The sequence below is a fragment of the Macaca nemestrina genome, chromosome 7, assembly GCF_043159975.1.
Source record: "Macaca nemestrina isolate mMacNem1 chromosome 7, mMacNem.hap1, whole genome shotgun sequence".
Taxonomy (NCBI): Eukaryota; Metazoa; Chordata; class Mammalia; order Primates; family Cercopithecidae; genus Macaca; species Macaca nemestrina.
Genome location: NC_092131.1, coordinates 11751709 through 11778041, shown reverse-complemented (window position 1 = coordinate 11778041; position 26333 = coordinate 11751709). Strand labels below are relative to the sequence as shown.

The following is a 26333-nucleotide window of genomic DNA, read 5'->3' as shown; positions in this document are numbered from 1 at the left end:
GCAAGTTTCCTGTGAAGAAAAGCAAGTGTGGGTGGCATGGAAGGATTTAGCTGGGGCTTTGGGGAGGAGACACTTTCCTCTTGGCATGTGGGAGAAGCTGGCAGGCATGCAGTGTGGGTTGGGACTGGGATTACTGAGAGGGATGTGGGCTTCCTGAGAGTGAGCATTCATATCCCAGCTCCCAGTTAAGGTGTTGGGTCCAGGCCTGGGATGCCAGGGTAGAGGGGGCTGTCGTCTTCAAATACAGCATGGCTGCATTTGAAATGGCTCTGTTTTGTCTGCTTGGGAAACGGGGGCTTTATTCTGGTTAGAATTGCCTGTACCTGGCTCCCTTGCTGGAGCACTTTGTCTGTTCCTTCTGCTTACGTGTCCCAAACCAGTCATCCTCGAGGGCCACGAAGCCAGCCTAGCCCCCTCCAGTCCTCCTGCATCCCAGCCCAGTCTCATAGATGAGCTGTACTGCGAATGGACAAGGCCAGTGCTTGTCAACAGGAACAGACTGCAAGCCACTTGGACAATGTAAAATGTTCTAGTTGCCACTTTAAAAACATGAAAAAGAAATGGGTGAAATTAATTTTAATAATATTCCCTTTAGTCCAGTATATCCAAAATATTGTCATTTCAACATGTGATTAATATTAAAAATCATTAATTCTTTTAGACTAGGTCTTGAAAGTCATGTATTTTACACTTACATCTTAAATTGGACTGGCCGTGTCTCAAGGGCTCAGTAGCTGCATGTGGTTGGTGGCCACCATGCTGGACAGTGCAGTCTGTGCTGTGTTTTAATGTTGGGTGTGGCCTTGTTTCCATTTATCAACTTGGTTCATTTTCCTCCTGTGGAACTGTGGTCGAGGAAGGTATATTCACCCCCGGGGACCCTGGCACAATGCCTAGCTCTTGTAGGAGCTTAGTAATTGCTTTGGAGTAAAGGAATGATTGTATGTGAGGGTTCCTCTGCTCTCACATTAAGAAATCATGCTAGAAAATGTGGACATTTAATTTTCCCGGTGTAGCAATGGTGAGGGCATCCTGCTCCTAGTGCCCTTTTCTTTCCCAAGCTGCAGAAACCTGGCATCAATGAGGAAACTGGGGCCAACAGGTGAGCTTCTGTCCATCTGAAAATCACTCAGTATAACTCTCAGCCTTGATGGGTGTGCATGGGCAAAGAAAAGCAAGTGGGACCATTGAGATGGGCATAGGGAGACGTTTACTTTCCGCATTCTTCTTCTTACTTTCATCCATCCCCTTACCCAGCCATAGATGCTTATGAGCTCATTAGTTTGTTCATTCGTGAAGCATTCTCAGAGCACTCCATTCAAGCCCAACGTCTCCAGGTGCTGGCATGTTTCGTGGATAAACAAAAAGCCTTCCCGCCTCTTTCTCTGTAATCCTCTGGTGCACTTGTTCTAGCAGGACATTTGTTAAAACTAGAACAAACATAAGCACACGAGTAATCCCTGAACACAACAGGCCCCTCCCTCCCCCTGCGGTCTGTAACCTTCCTTCTATACTTCCACCGACAGAGTACCTACTATGTGCCAGGTATGGCGCTAGGCACTCTTACCACCATTTCATTCAGCCCTCCACTTTTACAGACGAAAATGTTTGGCTCAGAAAGGCTAAGTCGCTTGCCCGGTGTCATCAGCTAGCAGGGTCAGAGTCAAGATGCAAACCTGATTCTTCAGCCTCCCAAATAGGCAACTTTTGGCCATACTTCAGCTCCTTGTCACTGCTGTTGAAACTCTGCCACTCTGGCCACCCTTTCCAGGCATACAGTGCTCAGCACATAGTAGGTGCTCAGGAAACACGTATTGGATAGATGAATGGAACACCTGCTGAATAAAAGAATGAATAGGTGAAGGAACAGATTAATTCTTCCTCACTTTAATTATTTCTGTTTTTGCATTGATCTGACTGAAATATAGATACAATAGCATGGAAGACATGGGGACTTTAGACTCATCTGGGTCTGGACTGAAATCCTGGATTTGCCCATATTTGCTCAATAACCTGAGCAAGTTAACCTTTCTGAGCCTCTGTCTTTTGTAGTTTACTCATGTGTGGCATAGTGTGATATGCTCAGTAAATTCTTATTAAATTTGAATTGATTTAAATTGAATCAAATTGAGTTGAACTGCAATTTCATAGCAGAGTCCTAGGGAGCCCTAGAAAAGAGAAGGCTTAATTTGGATTGGAAGAAAAATGAGTGGGCATCAGACTCACCTGGAAAAGCTGTAAGATCCACATTACAGAGCCCCCCTTCCAGAGAACCTGGTTCAGGAGAAATCTGTGTTTTAACAAGGTCCCCTGGTGACCCAGATATCCAGATACTAGGGTCCAGGGGTCACCTTTTCCAAAGTGCAGGGGGGAGGGACCCCCTGTAGAGAGTGGTCAGGGAAAAAAAATGTGTCTTACTGAGTGAGCGGACACAGGAGGGAGTGCTGGGGCCAGGCCTTGAAGGACAGCAGGATTTCCTGTGCATGTTGCTGCCCCTGCTGGCCTCAACTGCTTCTGCCTGTTAAAAAAGGGTGGGTCATGGGCTAGGTCCACCCACTGCGATGTGCATTGAATAATGTATGAGGTCACTCAGTGAGAAGCTCATGAATGCTTAAACCCTTTTAAGGGCTTCCCAGGGAGGTAGTCATCCACCCCAAGGCCTCTGTGGACCCCTGCCTTCTCCATCTGGATCCCAGATGAGGCATAGTGACAAGGTCATGCCCCCCTGCTATGGCCTTAAGGCCAAGAGCCTTTTAAGGAACAGAATGTTCCTTCTCACAGATTCCAAGTTCTCTGCACACATGAATTATGTATCTAGCACTTGGCGTAACAGCACTCTGGAGAGTATTCCAAGATCCCAAGGTGCAGTCCCTGACTCCATCCCTGCGCCACACTGCCCAAGAGCGTGCAGGTGGCCCGGCCCGAGACTCGACTCCAGGTCCCCTTCCTCTCACCTCCAGCCGTCACCAGCTCTGTGTGGCTGGGTTAAATCACCTTGCTGCTCCTGGCCTCAGACGGGATAATTCGGTGTTCTTGCCTGACTGCTGCGAGCATGGGAGGAGAGGACATGGAGGAAGCCCTCCGGTTCAGCTCCTCGTGCAGATCAAGGGCTGCCAACACAAAAGCTGGTGCTGTTTTCCCAGTTACTCTTGAAGGTTCTCCCCACGCCTCCATGTCCCCAGGGAGTTGACACTTGTCTCACGATCAGTGTCTCTCACGCATTGGGCTGTGTTACAGGAGGGCAACACAGAGCCTCGAGGATTCAGTGCTTTGAAGGTGAGCAGTGAGTGAGTCTGCTCTGTGTCCACGGGGAGACCTGACCCCACTGTCTCTAGGTGTTCACTAAAAACAGAATCCTTACTTATAAGTGGGAGCTAAACATTGAGTACACATAGACATAAATATGGGAACAACAGACCTATTAGAGGGTTGAGTGGGGATGGTTAAAAAAAACCACCTCTCTAGGCTGGGCCGTGGTTGTTCACACCTGTAATCCCAGCACTTTGGGAGGCCAAGGCGGGCGGATCACCTGAGGCCAGAAATTCGACACCAGCCTGGCCAACAGGGTGAAACCCTGTCTCTACTTAAAATACAAAAATTAGCTGGGCCTGGTGGCAGCCACCTGTAATTCCAGCTACTCGGGAGGCTGAGGTAAGAGAATCACTTGAACTTGGGATATGGAGGTTGCAGTGAGCTGAGATTGTGCCACTGCACTCCATCCTGAGCATTAGAGTGAGACTATCTTAAAAAAACAAAAATCAAAACCAAATAAACTATCTCTCCAGTACTGTGGTCACTACCTGGGGGATGGGATTTGTACTCCAAACCTCAGCATTTTGCAATGTTCCCATGTAACAAACCTGCATGTGTACCCCTGTATCTAAAATAAAAATTCAAGAAAAAAAAAATGCAACCCTGAAAAGTAGCCCAGGAAAAGAGTCACCAGAACTTTGCCTTCCTGCCATCCCCTGTTAAGACCCTACAGGGGATGCTCAGGGCCCATGGCAGGTTGCTTCTCCCAACAAGTAAATAATTTTAAAGTGGAGAAATGCTATGGAAAACACAAAACAATGTGCTATGATAGAGAGTGGCCAATTACTTAAGCTAGGGTGATCAGGGAGGGCCTCCTGGAGGAAGTGGCTTTTGAAATGAAATCTGAACCATCAGAAGAAGGATCTAGAGGGAGTCCCAAGTAGAAGGAATAGCAAAGACTAATTCCCTAGGGAGAAACACAGCTTGCATGGTGTGCTCCTGGGACAGAATAGGACAGCCTCCTATGCTGGAGCGCAGTGAACTCAAGGGTTGGTGGGCTGAGAATGGGTATAAGAAACAGAGGAGATGAGGATGACTTTGTTAATTCCCGCAAAAGACGCTTCTATGAATTTTAGGCCCTCCCTGCCTCTCCACCAGGTGCCCTTGTGTAGTGCACAACCTTCAGAATCATACATGGAGGACTTGGGTAGTTCCATTCATTACTTGCCTGTGATGGAGCCAGGTGGGCAGGGAAATCAGCTCAGTGCTGGCCAGGCTAAATGTGAGATGCCATCAGCCACTCAGGAGACAGTGCTGAGGAGACAGTGGAATGTGCCCCTGAAGCTGACAACAGAGGTCTGGGTGTCCTCAATGGGTCATTTTACAGGCCTGGATGAGGTCACTCATGCAGATCATGTAGGGTGATCTTTCTAATGTGTATATCTGCCTGGGAGGTGCTTACCAGATAGTGGGTGAGGCCAGCAAGGAGCCAATGAATCAAAATTTAAGGAGGCACTCACTGCCAGGCTCCTGCCAATGTAGGGTTGGTGCCTGAGAGTGAGTGCAACCTTAAATTTTGTGTCTCCTTAAGTCTAGCCCCAGTCCTGGGTAACTGAGCAGATAGGATGGTGCTTACAACAAATGGTGCTGGTATAATTGCACATCCCTTTAGGGAAAAAAAGAACCTTAACCTTTCATTCAGACCATACATAAAAACAAAAATAGATTAGAACCCTAAGCATAAAGGCTACAACTATAAAACTTTTAGGGAAAAAAGGAGAAGCATCTTCGTGACCTTGAGGCAGGCAAAGATTTCTTAAATAGGACACAAAGAGTGTGTTTTTGTATATTTTTTATCCTTGAAAGATAAAAAATAAATCAATAGGATTTTTATCAAAACTAAGAACTTTGAGAAACACTGCTAAGAAAATGAAGAAAAAAAGCCACGGATTGACATAGCTTAAGTGTTGACGAGGATGTGATGAAAAAGAAACCCTTGCATGCTATTAGTGGGAATGTTGACTGCCAAAGCCATTATGGAAAAAATATAGAGATTCTTTTAAAAATTAAAAATAGAACTGCCACATAACCCAGCAATCTGTCTTCTAGGTATATATAGAAAGGAAATGAAATCACCACATCGCAAAGATACCTGCATGCCCACATTCATTACAGCACCATTTATATAGCCAAGATATAGAAACAAACTACAAATAAATGGATAAAGACATTGTGTGTGTATGTGTGCACATATATAGTGGAATATTATTCCACTTTAAAAAAGAAAGAAACCCTACTATTTGCGACAGCATGGACAAAACTAAAAGACACTATGCTAAGTGAAATAAGCCAGACACAGAAAGAAAAATACTGTATGATCTCTCTTACGTATGTAAACTTTTAAATAAGCACATAGAAACCTAATAGAACAATGGTTACCAGGTACAGAGCTGGGAAATGGGAACCTGTAGATCAAAGGGTGCAAAGTTGCACTTACGCAGCATGAGGAAGTCTAGAGATCTGACGGCAAGAGGACTGTGGCTCATCATATCATATTGTATGCTGGACATTTGCCAAAAGAGTACATTTTAGTTACTTTTACTATAAAGAAAGAACAACAGAAAGAAAGAAAAGAAAAGGTAACTATGCGATGATGAGTGCGAATTTGCTTGACTGCAGTAACCATTTCACTATATATGTGTATAAGAAGATAAATATATCAAAACAGCATGTTGTACACTTAAATATATACAATTAAAAGACCAGAAACAATAAAATTAAATAATAAATAAAAAATTTTTAAATGAAAAAATACCATGGATTATTGCAGCATATGTATTTGACACAGAACTTGTACCCAAAATACATAAAGAACAACTCAATAATAAAAAATAAGAAAAAGACAAGTGATCCAATTTTTTAAAAAATAGGTGAAAGATAAGAAAATAAAAGAATGGCCAATAAGCACATGATTTGATGCTCAGCATCATCCGTCATCAGAGAAACACAAATGTAAGCCATAATAAAATACTGGCTTACACCCATTAGAATGGCTAAATTAAAAGCAACGAAAATACCAAGTGTGGCAGGGAATGTAGGGCAATTAGAATTCTCATACACGGCTGGTGGGAATGTAAAATGTACAAACCCTTTGTGAAACAGTTTGGCAGCTTCTTACAAACAAGCAACTAAGCAAACAAAATATCTACACAAATTCTGACACACAAATGTTCATCAGCGTTTTGTTCATAATAGCCAAATACTTGGAAACAACCCAAATGCCCGTCCACAGGAGAATTGATAAACAAGTTGTGCTATATCCACACATCAGAAATTATTCAGCTGTAAAAATGGAACTACTGACACAGGCAACAACATGGGTGATTCTCAAAAATATCATGCCAAACAAAAGAGTCAAACGAAGAGAAGAGTACAGTTGTATGACTGCATCTATAGACATTCTACAAAAAAAGGATATGCCACTGGCAAATAAGCATCTGAAAAGATGTCCAACATTGTTAGCCTTTTCTTAGGAAACCATAAAGTAAAACCACAATGAGATATCATGTCATGCTAAATAAAGAAAATAATATGGCTAAAATAAAGAAAAAAAAAAAAGGACGATGCTCATATTAGTCAAATTTCTCCAGAGAAAAAGAACAAGTAGGACATTCCTAGAGATAAATAAGAGGAGGTTTATTATGAAGAGTTGGAGAAGTCCCAGAATCTACCATCCACAAGCTGGAGACCAGGAGAGCTGGTGGTGTAATTCAGTCCAAATCGGAAGGCCTGACAATCAGAGGATACAGATATGATGCATATCTATATCCCAGTCTGAGAGCAGGACAAGATGAGATGAGATGTCCCCAGCTCAGGTAGTAAAGTAGGGAAAAAAAAAAAAAAAAAAAAGCAAATGCCTTCTTCTTCCAGCTTTTTGTTCTATGCAGGACCTCAATAAACGAATGACATTCATATGGTTTGGCTGTGTCCCCACCCAAATCTCACTATGAGTTGTAATAGTCCCCACGTGTCAAGGGTAGGGCCAGATGGAGATAATTGAATCATGGGGGTGGTTCCCCCATACTGTTCTAGTAAGTGATTAAGTCTCACGAGATCTGATGATTTTCCAAATGGGAAGTTCCCCTGCACAAGCTCTTGCCTGCTGCCTTGTAAGACGTGACTTTGCTTCTCCTTTGCCTTCTGCCATGATTCTGAGGCCTCCTCAGTCCTGTGGGACTGTGAGTTCATTAAACCTCTTTCCTTTATAAATTACCCAGTTTCAGGTATGTCTTTATTAGCAGCATGAGAACAGACTAATACAGATGCCCACCCTCCTTGGAGAGGCCAATTTACTGTACTGAGTCCACTGATTCAAATGCTTACCTTATCCAGAAGCACCTTCAGGGACACACCCATAAATAATGTTTTATCTGGGCACCTGATAGAAACTGATTCATAAAATTAACTATCACAACACCAAATACTGGCAAGGATATGGAAAACCCACTCCTACGTTGCTGGTAGGAATGTAAAATGTTACAGCCACTGTGAAAAACAGTTTGGCAGTTTCTTTGAAATGAAAACTGTAACTACCACATGATCCTGGGCCCTTATCCCAGAGAAGTGAAGACATGTTTATACAAAAAGCCATACACCATGTCTATAGCAGTGTCATTCATAACAGCCAAAAGCTAGAAATGACCAGGATGTCCTTTGACAGGTGAATGGTTAAACAAACTATGATACACCCATAACATAGAATAATACCCAGCAATGCAAAGGAACAAACTATTGATACAGGCAACAATCTAGATGGACCTCCAGGGAACTATGCTGTGTGAAAACTGCTGATCTCAAAAGAGTATAAACTGTATGATTCTTTTATAATATTCTTGCAATCACAAAATTATAGAAAGGAAGGACAGATGAGTGGTTGCCCCGGGTTAAAGAGTGGGTGGAGCAGGGAGGAAGTAGGTCTCCCCGTAAAAGAGCAAAGTGAGAAATGCTTGTGGTGGTAGAAATGTTCTGTATCTTCACCATATCAATGTCAGTATCCTTGGGCCGATATTGTGCTCTAATTTTGCAAGATGTTATCATTGGGAGAAACTGGGTAAAGGGTACATGAGATCTCTGTATTATTTCCTACAACTGCACATGAGCCTATAATCATCTCAAAATAAAAATTTTTAAGAAAGGCACCATGAAATGATTTCAGCAAAAGATTTGCAAGATCTTTATATAGAAATACTAAAGAAAAATTAAGCATATAAAGAGATATGGCATGTTCTTGAAGAGAAATATTTGTTATCTGTAATATGTCAATGATACCCAAAAAGAGTTAATAGAATTGTGTTCAAGCCCAGGTTACTTGGGGGAGCTGACGAGGTCACCCTAAAATGTATCCAAAGAGCAAAGAGCCACAGGTAGTAAGGAAACAAAGAACGCAGTGAGAAAACCTGCTCTCCCATACATGGATTAGCATGAAACTAGAGTAACTAAATCAGAATAGCATTAGTATTAGACAGATGAACAACCAATGGAACAGAACAGCCTAGAAACAGACTCATGGCTAGATGGACACCTGACAAATTTGGTGTTGCAGATCAACAGAAAAGAGCCGATCTAGTCAATATGGGGCTGGAATAATTGAACATTAATATGAGAAAAATAAAATTGCTTCCTTACTCCCGCCTCACACACAATATATCAGTTATACAAGGCTGAAATATGAGAAAAGGTATTTAAATTTTTACTAAAATACTACAGGACAATATCTTTATGGTCTCAAATTGGCAAATAATTTATTAAACAAGGGCTAACTATAAAAGAAAATGTTAATAAATTTTGACCAAATTAAAATTATTTACTTCTGTTCATGAAAATATATAATAGAGTGAAAAGAAATGTAAACATGAAAGATGATACTTAAAAACCTATAACTAACAAGACTAGTATCTAAAACATATACATACTTTTCCTGAGTCAATAAAAAAACAATAAGCAAAATTTTAAAACACGCACAAAAGACCTGATGAAAGGCATTTCTCATCAAAGGAAATGAAACTGATCAATAGGTGTGTAAAAGATGCTTAGTGTCATTAGTAGTCAGAGAAATGAGGATCAAATCCAAATGAAACACTAGTTCATCATATCATATTTGCAAAATTAAAAAAAAAATCCTAACAATACAAAGTGTTGGTCAATGTGGAGCAATAAGAACCCATGCCTGCTATAGGTAGGATAATAAAATGGGTGAAACCGCCTTGGAAATCAGAAACTGGAAAACAATGGGCATCTATTAGTAAAAGCACAGAGGAGCTGACCACAAGATCCAACTGTTCCATTCCTGAGGACCGCTTGCACCTGTGCATCCGAAGACAAGATCGAGAGTGTTCATAGCAGCATTTTTTTTTTTGGCATTATCAGAAAACCTGGAGATGACCAAAATATCCATCAAAGGGCTAGTGCATCAATAAAAACTGTGATAAAGACATACAAATGGGACATTGTGTAGCACTGAAAAACAATGGACATCAACTACACAAATAATGCTGAGAAAGGAACAGAGAAGACATGGAAGAACAAATTTAGAGCAATTTAATTTTTCTACAAAGGGTTAAAGCAGGCAAACTATAAAGGTAAAACTATAAAGGAAAGCAAGAGAATTGACATGAATGAATACTAAATAGGATGGAGGTGACCCTGGAAACGGGGCAGGTAGGAGATGCCTTAGGAGAGATACACAGTAGGATTTGAAGACTGTTTTTTATTGTTCCATTTTTTTAACCTATGCAAGGCTATATTATATTTCAAATTGCACACACACAACATACATGCCCTTTGATTGTGAAGTATGACACTTCACAATAAATGTACATATTTCTTACAGCAGATAGGGAGCCCTGGACAGTCCTGGGCAAGCTGCTCTGCTATTGGCCACAGGAAGGATGGAAGGAGGTGGACGGCTGTTGGCATGGACTGTTTGGGCATGCCCCGTGTGGATGACGCTGGGAGTGGCAGGAATGATGGGTGTGGCGAGCACAGTACTGACTAAAAACAGGGAGGGAAGGGAGGGCCAGGGAATTGGAAGGTTTAGAGACCAGAGGAGGAAGGGAGGAGGCAAGCATGACGGGAAAAGTGAAGAGAGAGAAGAAAGAGAAAAGTGGTGGGGGGCGGGTGGGGGAGAAGGAGAGAAGGAAGAGGAGGTAGAAAAGGAGAGAGAAAGGAAGGGAAGGGAAAGAAAGGAAAGTTATAGGAAAGATGACACTGAGAGCCTTCTATAAGTCAGTGAGGTTCTGGTCCCATTCCCACAGCCACAGTCCCTGCTGGGCCCTTAGCTGCTGCGGGACCTTGAACAAACCCCTCCATCTCCCTGTGCCACAGCTTCCTTGCCTGTGACAAAGTCTGGGAGTCCCAGGCTGCCCCTCAGAGAGGCTCATGATGACCATGAGTGTGAAGTACCTGGAAGAGATACCACCCGAAGGGACCAGTGGTACTCTACACACACACACACACACACACACACACACACACACACACAGTTCCCCTTACTTGTGGCAGCTGCATGAGTTTCGATACTTGTTTGAGCAGAGAGCCATAGAGTACCCGCTGTGCAACTTGAGCACCGTGCAGTCCTCGAAGACACCACTCGCAGCCTCATCTCTATTGCATGATTAGCCATGTTAGGGCTCTCATTTATTGAGGACACCGCGTGCTGTATTCCCTATCTCATTTAATTATTCGGTTCTGTATTGTCTTTTCACAGATGAGGAAATCTAGGCTCAAAGACACTATCTTGTTCAAGCTGCACAACAAAACAGAGCTAGGATTAAACCTCGTTCTGCTCAGATGCCGAGCCGGGAGCACACTGGACTCTGGGAGGAGCGTTGGCGTGGAAAGCCAGGTCACTCCGATCTTGGTCCTCAGGCACTGGATAAAGTGTCAGCCCCAAGAGAAGAGCTGCCCACAGCCCCGGGTGGGTTGGGCTCAACTGCACGGGGCGGGGCGCCAACAGCTCAGGACTTGGGTTCCAGGCTGGTTTTTGCACCAATCAGCGGGGCGGCCTCGGGCCTCAGTTTCCCCATCCCGCGCACGAAGGGAGGCGATTGTGAGCGCTTGGGGTTTCTGACCGACCCCGCCCCGGGGGTGGGGCCGGGAGTGGTCACGTGAAGGGGCGCCCAGTCCCCCGAGCCCCGCCCCGCCCCGCCCTCCCCCGCGCTCGGAGCCCTCCGCCCAGTAGCTGTCTGGAGCCAGAAGCCCAGAGACAGCCGAGGGCGCCGTGCGGGCTCCGGACGCTAGCTGCTCCGCCCGATCCCCGCCAACTGTGCAGGCTGCTGACCCGCAGCGGCAGCTGCAGCATCGAGGACTCGAGCGCGGGCGGCAGCAACAGCCGCGGCGAAAGCGACACCATGGATCTCTCCTTTATGGCCGCGCAGGTAACGGGGCGCCCTCCCCAGGCGCCCCTGGCCACCAAGTTTGGGGAGGTTCGGGGCCACGGTCTCGCCCTCCACGTTGGGACTGGGCAGTGGCGCCCTCCCGCGATCCGCGTTCCGGTCCTTTGTCCCGAGCCGGGCACCCCCACCTGGTGCACGCGTCGGGGGCGGCGATCGCGGCTCTCCCGGGGTGCGGCGGGCTGCGCGCCCCGCACCCCCGTGGCTCGAGCTGTTCCCACTCGGGCCCCTCTCTCTGGCAGGGAGGCTGCGAGGAGCCTGGGCAACCCGAGTCGCCCCCTTCCTGCCCATCCCCCACTGCTGTCCCCCTTCTGGGGTCCTGGAGCCCTCCAAGACCGGGGCGGCTCAGACCCGCGCGAACGCGGATGGGCGCACAGTCTGGCTCTTCCCCGCTCTGTTTTGCCGAGGCGCCGGTAATCTGTCTCTTGCCGGTGACCTCGAGCGCCCCCTCTGCCGCCGCCCGAGGAAGCCGCTGAGACCCGCTTTGTGACCGTGACCCGTCAAGCGTCGACGCGCCGCGGTCATTTGTCCTCTTTTGCTTTGTGTAGAGTCTAATGGAGCCACCAGTGCCCAGCGCGGCCGGAACCCTCCCCCGACACAAACAGGCTCCCAATGGCTGGAAAAACAAATCTCTCACAGCTTGAATTTTCCTCCAGCGGAATCCCCTGGAGTTCTGAGCTTGGGTGATGATTCTGTTTCTGTGCCTTAACTCTCTTGAGCCAGAACAAAGACAAATCCCGGATTTCTCCATCCGTCTGGGGCACTAGAGAAGACCCAGAGCTGGCTCCAGGGAAGGGCTGCATTTGGCTTGGGAGAGTAAGTCCCAATCTACCAAAGCCACGTCTTGCAACTTCTCTGGTTGTGTTGGTTGGTTATGGTGGGAGCAGAGAGGTCGGGAGGCCACCCAGGCTTCCTTCTGTCTCCATGGTGTGTGGCAGGGACCCCATCTGCTGCTGTTTTCTTTTACAGGGAATGACATTTGAGGGGACGCTTTCTTTTTCCCCAAGCTTCACCTGTAGTGGAAGCCTGTTTGAAAAGTGACAGCAAAATCCAGGCTGTGTGTTGGCAGCGAGTCTGCAAATGGAAGCAAAAAAGGTGCAGAAGCCCCAAGTTAGCTCTGGGGGTCTAGATCCTGGCTCTCTGGCAGCCTCTTAAGTGTTCCATGATGCTAATTGCCCTTCTGAGTATTGCTGCCCCCCCCTTTTTTTTTTTTTGCCTGATTTTACATCTCCTGTGCCTAAATTCATACTTATATTGTCATGTAAACATCATTTTAGATAATGATGGTTTTAGCTGCAGGAAATCTAAGGAGGCTTTCCCGGATTTATTTCTAGAGTGGAGAGGAACTGTGTCTGCCTTCCCCTCTGGATCCCACCTAACCTCCGGAATTTCCATGGTTACAAGATAAATTGATCCTTGCTAACCCTGGAGCTGGCTGGAGCATCAGTGCTGCCATGGCAACTTGACAAAATAAACACAGGGCTTTTCAACGTCTTTAGGCAGAGTCTGCCCAGAGACCAGGTTCCTAGTTTTCCTTTTTTGTTTACAATTCACATTCCACTTGGTCAACGTATTCTCCTTGACACATTTTTGACACTGATTACATGCGCAGTACTGTGCTAGCTACAAGGGACAGAAACATGAAGTGCTACACACGTGAGAACAGACCCTAAGGTTTGTTGGGCACCTACTAAGTGCCAGATGCTGGGTACTTGGCATATTTTATCACAGCAAACCCTTACAAGTCCATGACGGAGGCCCCATTTTACAGGTCAGGACACTAAACGAGATTAAATAATTTGCCCAAGGACATGCCGTTTGTAAGGAGGAGAACTGGATTTCAAATCTGAGTCTGAGTGTCTGCAAAGCCACTGGGGTTTCCACCTTATTGCTGCAGCCTGAGAAAGATTTGATGTAAGGTATAGTACAGATCTATTTCAGAGTGATTTCTCTCTTCTCCTCCCTCTGGGAAGTGGTCTTACTATTGTGCCTTTCTAGTGGATTGCTTTCTGTTGTTGATTCATCCCATTACGCCCATAAGGATGGGAACTGTTACTTCACTACCTGCAACACTTCGCAGTGCTTGGCTGGAGTAAGTGCTCAGACCCTGCCCCTGGTGTGTCCTGTGGCCACCAGGTGAGGGTGACAGTCACGGTCTCCCTGTGCAGTCTTTCCCTCAGCAGGGAGCAGTTTGCAGAGAAATGTTGGTGCATCCATCCACTTGCTCAGCAAATGTCTAGTACCTGCCTTGTAATAAGCTCCGTGTCAGGCACTGGGACAGGGATCCTGTGGGACAAACTTGAATGGAACGTAGATTTTCTTTCTGCATGCTTATCAAATCTTGGAGAAATGATGGGCCCAGTCAAGACCCAAAGAGGGGAATGGCTAAAGTGCTGGATTGAAGAAGGTGCCCAGCACAAAGTAGGTCCACAAGTATTTGTTAGAGGATTGGATGAGGACCAGATGTATGTTCACGAAGAGGCATTAACAGGAAAAGACGGTGAATTCAAAGTGTCAAATGCCAATGCCACTGAACAGCTGTCATCATCAGGACTTTGAGAATGGGGGCTGTAGATGGATTAGAACTATAGGCATATATCTCCTGGTGGGCCTGGGCTTTAAGACTGTTCTAGGTGGAGAGGTATCAAGATAGGTAAGCCCAGGAAATATTCATAGAGTCCTTCAGAAAGTTAGAAGATAGGGGTGCAGGAGGGCTGAGAGAGAGAGGCCAGGGCCAGATTATAGAAGGTGCTGATTGCTGGGGTGAGAAGTTTGCATCTAATTGGTAGGCAGTAGGAGCCATTGCAAGTTATTGAGCAGGGGAATGGCATAGAGTTGGAGCAGTTCCTTGGGAAAACCTCAGCCCCTGTAGAGGAGAGAAGCTGGAGGGATGCCTGGGGCTGGGCGTGCACACTTGTGTGATTAACTAAGTCAGTGAAGCCAGATCCACGTGACTCCAAGCCCACGTTTCTTCTTACCCATGTTGTTAAATGTGATTCGTTTTTGGCTGAAGAAGACCCAGAACACATAAGCCATTTTAGAAAGATTTTCCACTCGGAAGCTAAGCATTAAATAGATATCCTCTTTGGGTGTACAGAGTAGACACCAGTTATCTGGCAAATCCTCTTATGCAGAGACACCCTCCTTGGTGCGGTATACGTGGCTGTGTGACAGCGTAAGAGAGGCTGCAGGCACTGAGGGTGTGCTCATGGGCCCCATCTTGCTTCTGAGCCCTGGAGGCTCCTGGTTGCCCTCTCCCCCACCCTGGAAACACCCCCGCCCCACTCCACACAGTCCCTGAGTCTCTGGAGAGTCTGGAGGATGTAAACAGTGAAAAGGGGCGTCCATTTCTCTTTGACCAGGCGTGGCCAAGAGGACAGGGTCACCTGGGCGCCCAGTGGACTGGGGATAAGGGGAGAATCAGTCTTTTAGGACTGAGTCCAAAATCCCTGTGTCATTGGTGGGGTCACCCATGTTCGAAGACAGCTGCTGTGCATTTCCTCTCTCCCTCCTGGACACGCTTGCTGCCCACCACTTCAAGAGCTGGAATCTGATTCTTCTCCCCTTAAATCTGGGACTATCCTTGGTGAAGAGAAAGTGTAATGGCTTTCTTGGTGAAGAGAATGCAGTATTGGTGACATTCTGTGGTTAAGTCCTAAAAAGCCTTAGCTTCCACTTGGGCCTGTTGGGACGCTCACTTGCTCCAGGGGAAGCCCACATCATCCAAGAAGTGCAGTGACACAGAGGCCATGGTGCTGGGGGAAGGGAGCGAGCATTTCAGGAACGTTCTGCAGGTTAAGCCAGCACGCGTTACGGGGGATTGGCATGGACAACAGAGACAGGAGGACTCCTTTGCTTGTTCTTACGGTGTAACTCTCCTGTGAAAGCATGCCTCGGGCGTAAGAGCTCAACCTTATTTTTGTCTTGCACTGTCTCGTCCCTGTAGTGAGTGGTTGCAACCCAGTGGTTCTCAAATGTTGTTGCCATTAGAATCACCTGGGAGCTTTCAAGAGTCCTGTTTTTGCCCCAGTGGCATCAGCTGGAACAGCAGGGGCTGGAGTCCAGGCTTCTAGCCTGTAGCTTCCTCCGAACTTGTCTGGTGCCTCCAGGCAACTTGGTCACTCTCTCCTCTTGGGATTTCATCCTGCAATGGCTTGTTCAGGTGGCTTGGGCTTCCTCCCAGTATGGAGGTCCCGGGGTTGTTGCTCTTCTTGCATGGTGCTGGCTCCCCGAAGAGTATTCCAGCAGTTCTAGGTAGAAGCTGCAGGCTTACTAGGACCTGCCTGGAAGTCCCAGAATGTCATTAACACTACATTCTTTCAGTCAAGAAAGTCTCCAGGCCAGCCCAGATTTAAAGGAAGGAGAGTCGGATTCCAGCTCTTGATGTAGCGTGTGTGTCTAGGAGAGAGGGACAGAATGGATGGTCATTGTCCTTGGGGACTGGCTACTACCTGGACCAAACAAAACAGGTATGTGGGCTGGATTCATCCTGGGGCTGCCAGTGTATTATCTCTAGACTAAATAACGGTGTGTAGAGCTTGGCAAAACCTTAAAACACTGCCAGGCCCAGTAGAAAAGTCACTTATTTATTCCTGAGGAGGTAGGCCATGACCTTATTAGGCTGAACCATGTGAAACTGCTGACATCTGACCATTTTTGACCTATCAAATGACCATTTTATTTGGTTCAAATTCATACTGCAGAGATCCAAGTAGGCTTCCTGCGCTTGAGGAGCTGGGAATTCCCCCACCTCTCTCTTCCGCCTGTCTCTTGGAATCTGGCCCTTGCTAGGTGGGAGGATTCAGTCTCACCTACATATTTACATCATATTAACACTGGGCCTGTCCTTCTGGGAGACACCACATGTGTATCTAATCACAGCTGAGATGCTGGCATATCCCCTGCTAATTCCCCTTCTCTTTACCCCCAGGACCTTGAGAGGCTCAGTTAATTTGCATTTCTATCATTTTTCAGGAGGAAAAAGACACAAAAGACATCTCTTCGAATTGGAGAGGTGATTTTTTTATCTCCTGAAACTCTCTTAGCTATGGGGAAGGGCCTCATTCTGACAGATACGCAAGAGACTAGCAGAAATTGTCCATCCCCAGAGGAACATATTACTGTCCAGAAAAATAGAATTCCGCAAGAGACTAGCAGAAATTGTCCATCCCCAGAGGAACATATTACTGTCCAGAAAAATAGAATTCCGCAAGAGACTAGCAGAAATTGTCCATCCCCAGAGGAACATATCACTGTCCAGAAAAATAGAATTCCAGGGAATCCGGCAGTCTGCTTCTTGGAGAATATTTTCTTCAGCCAATGAGTGCTTCTTTTCCTTCGAGCAAGAATTATCATTAAAATACAAATTGTCTGTTATCTTAGGGCTTGTCTTGTTGTCCTTCAGGTTTCCATTGCAAAGATTTAAATATTTTATCCTTCCAATTAGACCCGCTTCAGGAGAGAGTACAAGGCTACATTTTATGCAGAGGTGTAATGAGCAGTTCAAGAAGTAAACATTCCAGTGATTTTTGTAGACTAATTTTCTAGTGTTTTAAGATTTCAGACATTTGACTTGAACAATGGAATCTCACAAAGCTAAGAGAACTGGGACATATGCGGGTGGACGGCAAGTCTCCAATGAAACGCTTGAGTGTTTAGGGAGCACTTGCTGTGTGCTCTGTTCTGCTGAGGTCCTGTACCCCAGCTCTTTCTACACTGAGGTGATGGAGACCCATCTGTGTTCACTCCCTCCTCACTGTGTCCCCTCAAGACGTCCCTGTACCTTCCCATCACAGCTACCATTCAACGATGCCTTTGAGGTAGCAGACAAACCCTGTGCTGAGCAATACACAGAATCTCACTGAATCCTTGCAGCGGCCCCGTGGAATAGGCACATTCAGATCCATTTTATAGGCGAGGAAACTGAGACTTGGAGGGCACATAGCTGGGGATCAAACAAAGGCCTCTGCATCACATCAGCCTATTATTTTTAAGAACTTTTTTTAAGAGATGTTTTAGGTTCACAGAAAAATTGAGAGGAGGGCATAGAGATTTCTCAGATGCCCCTCTGCCCCTGTTTATGCACAGCCTTTTCCACCATCAGCATCCCCACTGGAGCTGTGCATTTGCCACAACTGATGAACCTACATTGACACATCAGAATCCTCCATAGTCGCTGGGCATGGTGGCTCATGCCTGTAATCCCAGCACTTTGGGAGGCCGAGGCAGGAGGATCACTTGATGTCAGGAGTTCAAGACCAGCCTGACCAACATGATGAAACCCTGTCTCTACTAAAAATACAAAAATTAGCTGGGCGTGGTGGTGGGCACCTGTAATCCCAGCTACTTGGGAGGCTGAGGCAGGAGAATTGCTTGAACCCGGAAGGTGGAGGTTGCAGTGAGCTGAGATTGTGCCATTGCACTCCAGCCTGGGCAACAGAGTGAGACTCCATCTCAAAAAACAAAAAGAAAAACAAAAACAAAACACTCCAAAGTCCATAGTTTACATGAGGGTTCTCTCTTGGTGGTGTACATTCCGTGGGCTTGGACAAATGTATAATGACGTGCATCCACGTTATAGACAGTATTTTCACTGGCCTAAGAGTCCTCTGGACTGCATGTATTTACCTCTTCCTCCCCTCAACCCCTAGCAATCACTGATCTTTCTACTGTCTTCACAGTTTCACCTTTTCCAGGGTATCACAGTTGGAATCATTCAGTATGTAGCTTTTCAGATTGGCTGCTTTCACTTAGTAATATGCACTTAAGGCTTGATAGCTTTTTCTATTTTATTTTTTATTTTTATTTATTTTTTATATTTTTGAGATGCAGTTTCACTCTGTTGCCCTGGCTGGAGTGCAGTGGCATGATCTCAGCTCATTGCAGTCTCTGCTCCCCGGGTTCAAGTGATTCACCTGCCTCAGCCTCCCGAGTAGCTGGGATTACAGGTGCATGCCACCATGCCCAGGTAATTTTTGTGTTTTTACTGGAGATGGGGTTTCACCATGTTGGCCAGGCTAGTCTCAAACTCCTGACCTCAGGTGGTCTGCCTGCCTTGGCCTCCCAAAGTGCTGGGATTACAGGTGTGAGCCACTGTGCCCAGCCTGCTTTTTCCATTTTAGTACTGAATAATATTCCATTGTCTGGATGTACCACAGTTTGTTTATCAGTTCACCTATTGAAGAACATCTTGGTTGCTTCCAAGTTTTTGCTTTGCTTTTTGAGATGGAGTCTTGTTCTGTCATCCGGGCTGGAGTACAGTGGTATGATCTCAGCTCAATGCAACCTCCACCTCCTGGGTTCAAGCAATTCTCCTGCCTCAGCCTCCCGAGTAGCTGGGATTTCAGGTGCCTGCCACTACGTCCAGATAATTTTTTGTATTTATGGTAGAGACAGGGTTTCGCCGTGTTGGGCTGGGCGTGGTGGCTCACGCCTATAATCCCAGCACTTTGGGAGGCTGAGGCAGGCAGATCACCTGAAGTTTTGGCAATTATTAATAAAGCTGCCATAAACATCTCTGTTTAGGTTTTTCTGTGGACATAAATTTTTAAGAGCCTATTTTAAAATCCAATCTAACAATCTCTGCTTTTTAATTGGAGTGTTGAAACTTTTATTTTATTTTATTTTATTTATTTTGTTGAGATGGAGTCTCACTCTGTCACCCAGGCTGGAGTGCAGTGATATGATCTCAGCTCACTGCAAGCTCCGCCTCCCAGGTTCACACCATTCTCCTGCCTCAACCTCCCAAGTAGCTGGGACTACAGGTGCCCACCACCATGCCCAGCTAATTTTTTTTTTTTGTATTTTTTAGTAGAGATGGAGTTTCACCATGTTAGCCAGGATGGTCTCGATCTCCTGACCTTGTGATCCGTCCTCCTTGGCCTCCCAAAGTGCTGGGATTACAGGCATGACCCACCGCTCCTGGCCAAAACTTTTTATATTTAATGTGATTACTGATATGATTGGGTTTAAATCTACCATTTATTGTATTTATTTTCTACTTTTTCATCCTTCCTTTGCTCTGTTTTTCTTCTTTTTCTGCCTTCTTTTGGGTTGGGAAATTTAAATGTTTCCATGTTATCTCCTCTGCTGGCTTATTAAACACAACTCTTTGTTTTGTTAATTTATGGTTGCTTTTGTATTTATAGGATAGATCTTTAACTTATTACAACCTATTAAAAGAAGGCAGAAAAAGAAGAAAAACAAAGGAAAGAACAGATGAAAAAATAGAAAACAAATACAGTAAATAATAGATTTAAACCCAACCATATCAATAATCACATTAAATGTAAACAGTTTAAACACTCCCATTAAAAAAGCAGAGATTGTCAGATTGGATCTGCAAGTAATAGTATGCCACTGTACATACAGAAAGAACTTTAAAACAGTAAAACTCTATTTCTCCCTTCTTAGTTTTTGTGCTATTGTTGTTTTACTTGTACATATGTTATAAACCTCAAACTACATTGTTATTATTTGTTGAAAGTCAGTTTTCTCTTAAATGGTTTAAATAGTAAGAACAATTTTCATTTATTTTCCCATGTTGTTATTATAGCCAGTGCCCGCCCTTCCTTTGTGCAGATCCATGTTTCTATATGGTATCATTTCCCTTCTGCCTGAAAGACTTTTTTAGTAATGCAGAAGTGCTGATGAATTCATTCTTATATCTTTTGTATGTGTGTGGGGGGAAAGGGCTTTGTTTTTTTAAAGTTTGTTTGTTTGTTTGTTTTTTCCTGGGTATAGAATTCTAAGTTGACAGTTTGTTTAAAGATATTGTTCCATCATCTTCTAGTTTACATTATTTTTAGTGCAAAATCTGCTGCCATCCTTATTTTGTTTCTCTGAACGTAATGCATCTTTTTGACATCTGGCTGCGTCTAAGATTTTTTTTCCTTATCATTTTTTTTGGGCAATTTGATTATGATGTACTTTAGTGTCATTTTCTTCATGTTTCTTGTGCTTGGAGTTTGGAGAGTTTCTTGCACTTGTGGATTTATAGTTTGCATCACTTTTGGAATTTTTCTGCTATTATTTCTTTGGAGATATATATACACACATACGTCTATATATGGAGAGATATATATATATCTCCATCAACTCAGGGAGTCCATTGAGCCCTGACTGAGTTTCCTGCTCCATGGCCTGGAAACTTTCCACAAGCAGTAAACTGGAGCACCTGTATGGCTCACCTTGCTAATTTCCCATCTCTCAAGGGTCACTGTCCTTCATGTATGTATATGGATATACATATGGATATATATATGTATACGTGTGTGTGTGTATATATATTTATAGTTCTGTCTTCTTTCTCCTCTTCTTTTGCCACTAATACGCATATATTAGGTCACCTGAAGTTGTCTCACTGCTTACTGATGCTCTCTTCTCTTTTTTTTGGTCTTTGTTTCTGTTTGTGTTTTATTTGGATAGTTGTTATTGATATGCCTTCAAGTTAACAAGGTTTTCTTCTGAATATCCAATCTGCTATTAATAATAGCACCACCCAGTGTACTTTTGATACTAGATGTTATAGTTTTCATCTCTAGAAGCTAATTTAGATCTTTTACATAAAACATATCTCTTCCATTCTCTTCTTAAGATGTTTATTGTTTCCTGTAGCTTTTTGAACATATGGAATATGCTTATAACAACTGTTTTAATGTCCTCACTTATTAATTATGAATATGTCAATTCTGGATTGCTTTTGATTGATTGCCTTTTCTCCACATATGGTTCATATTTTCCTGCTGCTTTACATGCCTGATGATTCTTGGTTGGATGCCAAACATTGTGAATTTTACTGTGGTGTATGCTAGATATTTTTATATTCCCATAAATATTCTTGTGCTTTGTTCTGGGATGCGGTTCAGATGCTTGAGAACAGTTTGATTTTTGTAAGTACTGTTTTTAAGATTTGTTAGGCAGGATCAAGCCATATTTAATCTAAGAGTAATTATTCCCCATCACTAAGGCAATGCTGTTCTGAGTATTCTACCTACTCAGTGCCCCATAAATGATGAGATTTTCAAAATGGCTGAGGGAAACAGGCACTATTTTTGGCCCTGTATGGGTGCCAGGCACTGTTCCTGCAATTTTTTGGGTGATTCTTTCCCTGCCTCAGGCAGCTTCTGCACAAACATGCACTGTTGAATATTTGAGTGGTCCCTCTCTCAAAGCCCAGGGTTCTCTCTCTGGGCAGCTGTCTTCTCTCTGTACTCTGCCCTGTGGTCTCCAGCTGCCTCACTCTCCCCAGACTCATTTCCATTCTTCAACTCAGGGAGTCCATTGAGCCCTGCCTGAGTTTCCTGCTCCATGGCCTGGAAACTTTCCACTGGCAGTAACCTGGAGCTCACCTTGCTAATTTCCCATCTCTCAAGGGTCACTGTCCTTCATTGTCTGATGTACAGTGTCTTGAAAATCATTTTCAAGTATTTTATCTGGTTTTCAGTTGTTTCAGTTGGGAGAGTAAATCTAGTCCCTATTACTCCACTTTGACTGGAAGTGGAATTTTCTTAAGCCTGTGTTTTTAACAGCTATATTTCCACCCTTCTTCCTTTTCTCCAATTGTGGGAAAAGGAATGTTAACACTTGAATCTAAATCTAGACCATCACCCCTACCTCCCAGCTATGGACCCTGGTCCAGCCAGCACTTCTCTTTCTCCCTGTCTCCCAAATGCCACAGAATGTGAGTAACATACATACATACTCTACAGGTCAAGTGAGCATGGGGAACAACAGTGAGAAAACCAAATCATGCATGGACCAGCCTAACTCCTTTCCATCCTGCCATTGCCACTTGGAGTTCTTCCGGGTATCCTGTGACAGGATGTTCCACGAGACATTGAGGGAGCCAGTCTGTAATTCAGGTGTGGGGTCTGCATACCGGGAGCCAGAATTGGGTAGTTCAGTGAACAGGGATGGGTTATTTAGGCCTCCATTCCAAATACCTGGGCCCTAGGAAGTCTGGTTCCCCAGAAGGATGAAAGTGAAGGGAAATGGTGGAAGCAGATTGCTCCAGCCTGAGGCCCATGCAGTTTGCCAGCCTACCATTTAGCCAAGAGGTGGAATATTGCTTATTTCCTCCAGCCCTCGTGAAGACCCCGCATCCATATCCTCAGCATGAAGCTCTGGAAGCTGATTAGAAATGAATTAAGACTTGATTTCCAGCAGCTTTGAGGGACACCTGAGGGGGAGTGACTAATGTGCTCTCCCAGGCACCCTGCACCCCCGTCACTCTGCACCGAGTCCTAGCAGCCCTTCCTGCATCTCCTGCTTTCTCTCTGACCTCCTGCCAATCCTTCTTCTCTCCCTGAGGAGGTTCCATCTGGGCCCTGCTGCATATCCCAATAATCAAATCAATCAGGCAGGGCCAGCCTTGCAGGCAGGCTGTGTTGGGGAATGTGGAAAGCCAGAAAGAAGTGATTGCCAGCCTTCATCGTCTTTGTCATCCTTACCAACAGCGTGAGAGCACACATTGCATACAGAACATCATTCCTAGGCACGAAGACCGGTGAGGCAGGAGCCCCACCCTCTGGTGGAAGAAGAGGACAGATGGTGTAGGTGAATCTTGAGCACCTGCTAACAGCCAGGTTCTGTGCTGCACGGGCAGCCTATGAAGGCAACACATTCAGCATGCCCATTTTAGAGAAGAGGATTCTGAGGCTTAGAGAGCTTTGGGGCCTTGCCTAAAGTCATCCAGGTGAGAAGAGGCTACGCTGGGGTCAAGGCTAGATCTGAGCACAAGGCTAGGTCTGAGTCACAGCTGATGGACTGTAGAGTGTTGGGGTGAGATGGAAGCAGATCTGAACCCCAGAGAGTGTGGTTCTCTGTCACAACCCCTTCCAGCCTGGCTGTCTCTGCAGCCTGTCCGGGCAGAGTGGATTGTGGCTGAAGACAGGTGTCCCACGATTCAGACGGGCTAGTGCCAGAGGTGGAGGTGAGGACCCCACAGGAGGCTGAAAGAACTGAGAGGGGCATTGGAGGACAGGAAGCTTGCTCCCCCGGGGAGGGGCCATGCCTCTCCTCTGCCCCTGCAGCTCCAAGCAGCTCGCCATCAGGGCATCCCTCCCTTCTGAGGTTCCCTTGAGGGCCCAGCAGCAGACTCCTTTCTGCCCAACATTGCAGGAGTGATGTCTTCTGCAAAAGGGGAATCTGTTTGGCCTCCTGCTGATGAATGATGTCTATCGGCCCTTGGAAGTGGAGTCCATTTTTTATACTTTTGGTCAGGAAAATCACATGGTGCTAGCAGACATCCTGGCCTGCAGTCTATCTGGAAGGAAGCTCGCCTCCACCCCTGAATCCTTTGTGGAGAACAACGTGAAGGCACTGAAGCTTTTTCCTTCTCTTGGCTCCTATCATGAAGGTTGGAGAAGCTAACCTTCAGGTGCCATTGGTCGCTTGATTCCTATAACCAGAACTGACCATACCGACCATGCTAACGCCTGCCTTGCTGTGTGCCAGGCTCTCTGTGTTACACGGAGCAGCACAGCTAAGCCTCACCACCATGCTCTGAAGTCAGGATTACAATTAAGCCCAATTTTCAGGTGAAGCAACTGAGGCGCAGATTTGAACCAGCCACCTGGCTCCCACGTGCTGTGTCTCATGGCTCACTCCCTTAGCTCAGGGTCTCTACTCTCCTCCTTGCCCACACTTCATGGGGCAGATCCTCCTCACTCGGTCACTCTACACCTCTGTCTGTGTCCGACTTACTCACAAACACAACTTGTGGCTCCTGGAAATAACTGCCCTCTGTGACCCAGTGCTATTTTATTCCACCGGAATAAAGATCCTTAATGACACCATTTCTACCTCCCCTCTTCCCTGACTTCCACTCTCAACTCACCTTCCCCTTCTTTTAAGAATCTTGTGAACATTGGCTTATTTATACTTATGCACCATCTCAGGCCTCCCGGGGCAGCTTTTAATCATCTCCCTTCTTGCTGGAGACATCTTGAAAGACTCCAATCCCTCACCCGTGCTGAGAAGATTTCAAGCAAAGCAAGATGCACGAGAACAGTTTTTAATTGAAGTTACTATTGTGGCTTTTCCCACACAGCCAGACACTGAGGCATGTTGGGGAGATTAAAAGTGATGTCGGAGAATGTATCCACGAGTCTGTGCCCTCAAGCAGAAAGCAGCAGCCACCTGGGCTCATGGATCAGACAGGATGCATCTCAAACAGGGAATGAGAAGGATGGGCCTCCATAGATTCCCCTACCTGGCCCAGCCCACTCAGGTGCCTCCCGAAGCATTGTGGCAGTAGGGCTGCCACTGGCAGGGCTGGGAACAGCTGGGGGCTATCTTCTGTGCAGGGTAGCCACAGGTTGCCCAAGGGGCTTCAATTCCCCAGTGAGCCTGATTGCATGTCCCCAGAAAGTCATGACTGAGCCTGTTTGCATATTTGAAGAGGGGCTCAAGATTACATTCCCAGGCTGGGCGCAGTGGCTCACACCTATAATCCCAGCACTTTGGGAGGCTGAAGCAGGCGGATTGCTTGAGGTCAGGAGTTCAAGATCAGCCTGGACAATGGAGTGAGATTCTGTCTCTACAAAAACTACAAAAAAGTTAGCCAGGCGTGGTGTTAAAAAATTAGCCTAGCCAGGTGCACACCTATAGTCCCAGCTACTCAGGAGGCTGAAGAGGAAGGATGGCTTGAGCCCAGGAGGTCGAAGCTGCAGGGAGCCATGATTGCAGCACTGCACTCCAGCCTAGGTGACAGAATGAGACACTCAGAAAACAAAACAAAACAAAAAACCTGCTCCATGGGTTTATTTTGAACGTTGGAGGGGGTAATTTGTGCAAATAGCTTTGTAAATATAACAGATAGTAATGACACAGCTTGACATGTATTGAGCACTCATGAAAGGCTAGGCTCTGCTCTCAGCACTTCTCATCGTTCCCATTCTATAGATGAGAAAACTGAGGCTCCAGGGTTATGGCACCAAGCCACACAGGGAGGAAGTGGCAGAGGGGGATTTGCCGGTCATGTTTGGGCATCCTTGCTGTCAGCCACTGTGCTGTGCTCACCTGTCACATGGCAGCATAGCTCGTAGGATATTCTTTAACCTGGCAGCAGTCTCTGCTGAGGGGGTCCTAGATGGGCTGGGTATTTCTTGACCCAGTAACATCCGTCCAAATCGCCATGCCACTGCTGCAGCCCTCGGCCCCGCCTCTCCTCCTCCCTGGACCACTGCAGGTGCTTCTCACCTGGGGGGTGTCTCCACTTGCTTCCTGATCTGTTTCCTTTCTTCACCCTTGCCAGAGGGAGCTTCCTCCTGCTGAGGGTCTTCTGTGGCTTCCTCAATCCATGGGATACAGTGCCAAGGCCTTGGTCCAACCCTTGTTCCCATGAACAGACCCCATCTCTAGGCCTGGGCCCAAATGCATCTTCCTGGTGCCCACACCAGCCAGGCTGAGACACATGCAGCTCTCCATAGTGGTGTGCCAAATTTTCCGTGCCTTGTCCCTGGGATGCCCCCCTCCCCTCCTTCAGTGCTGGATTCAGAATCCCCTTCCCACAAAACCAGGTGCCTGGATCCCACACGCTAAGATGCTGTCCTTCTGAGTGGCCAGTGCTCTTCTGTAGCATTCCCGGGGACTTCTCCCTCCCTATCCGCTAGATTGTCATTTGTGGAG

General features: G+C 45.9%; 1 protein-coding gene and 1 long non-coding RNA gene across 7 annotated transcripts in view; one reads left to right on the top strand and one right to left on the bottom strand.

Moving 5' to 3' along the window:
• Positions 1-479: 479 nt before the first annotated feature.
• LOC105467458 (uncharacterized) lies at positions 480-11078 on the bottom strand. Its single transcript, XR_978899.2, has 3 exons — positions 10804-11078; positions 1677-1838; positions 480-1430 (listed from the first exon to the last, which is right to left on the bottom strand). It is a non-coding gene; the product is annotated as an uncharacterized lncRNA (long non-coding RNA).
• A 425-nt stretch (positions 11079-11503) lies between these two features.
• Positions 11504-26333, top strand: part of C7H14orf132 (chromosome 7 C14orf132 homolog) — a 48575-nt gene continuing 33745 nt past the window's right edge. For 2 of the 6 annotated variants that reach the window (XM_071099642.1, XM_071099643.1), the window contains exons 1-2: positions 12967-13376; positions 13474-13621. Coding sequence is in view for 2 of the 6 variants with exons in the window: in XM_011717073.3 (XP_011715375.1) it covers positions 22372-22509 (138 nt within the window). In the remaining 4 variants the exon portion in view is untranslated. Of the gene's footprint in view, positions 11688-12964; positions 13377-13473; positions 13622-21257; positions 22510-26333 lie in introns of those variants that run through there. The other 4 variants (XM_071099644.1, XM_011717069.3, XM_011717072.3 and 1 more) reach the window with 4 other exon arrangements.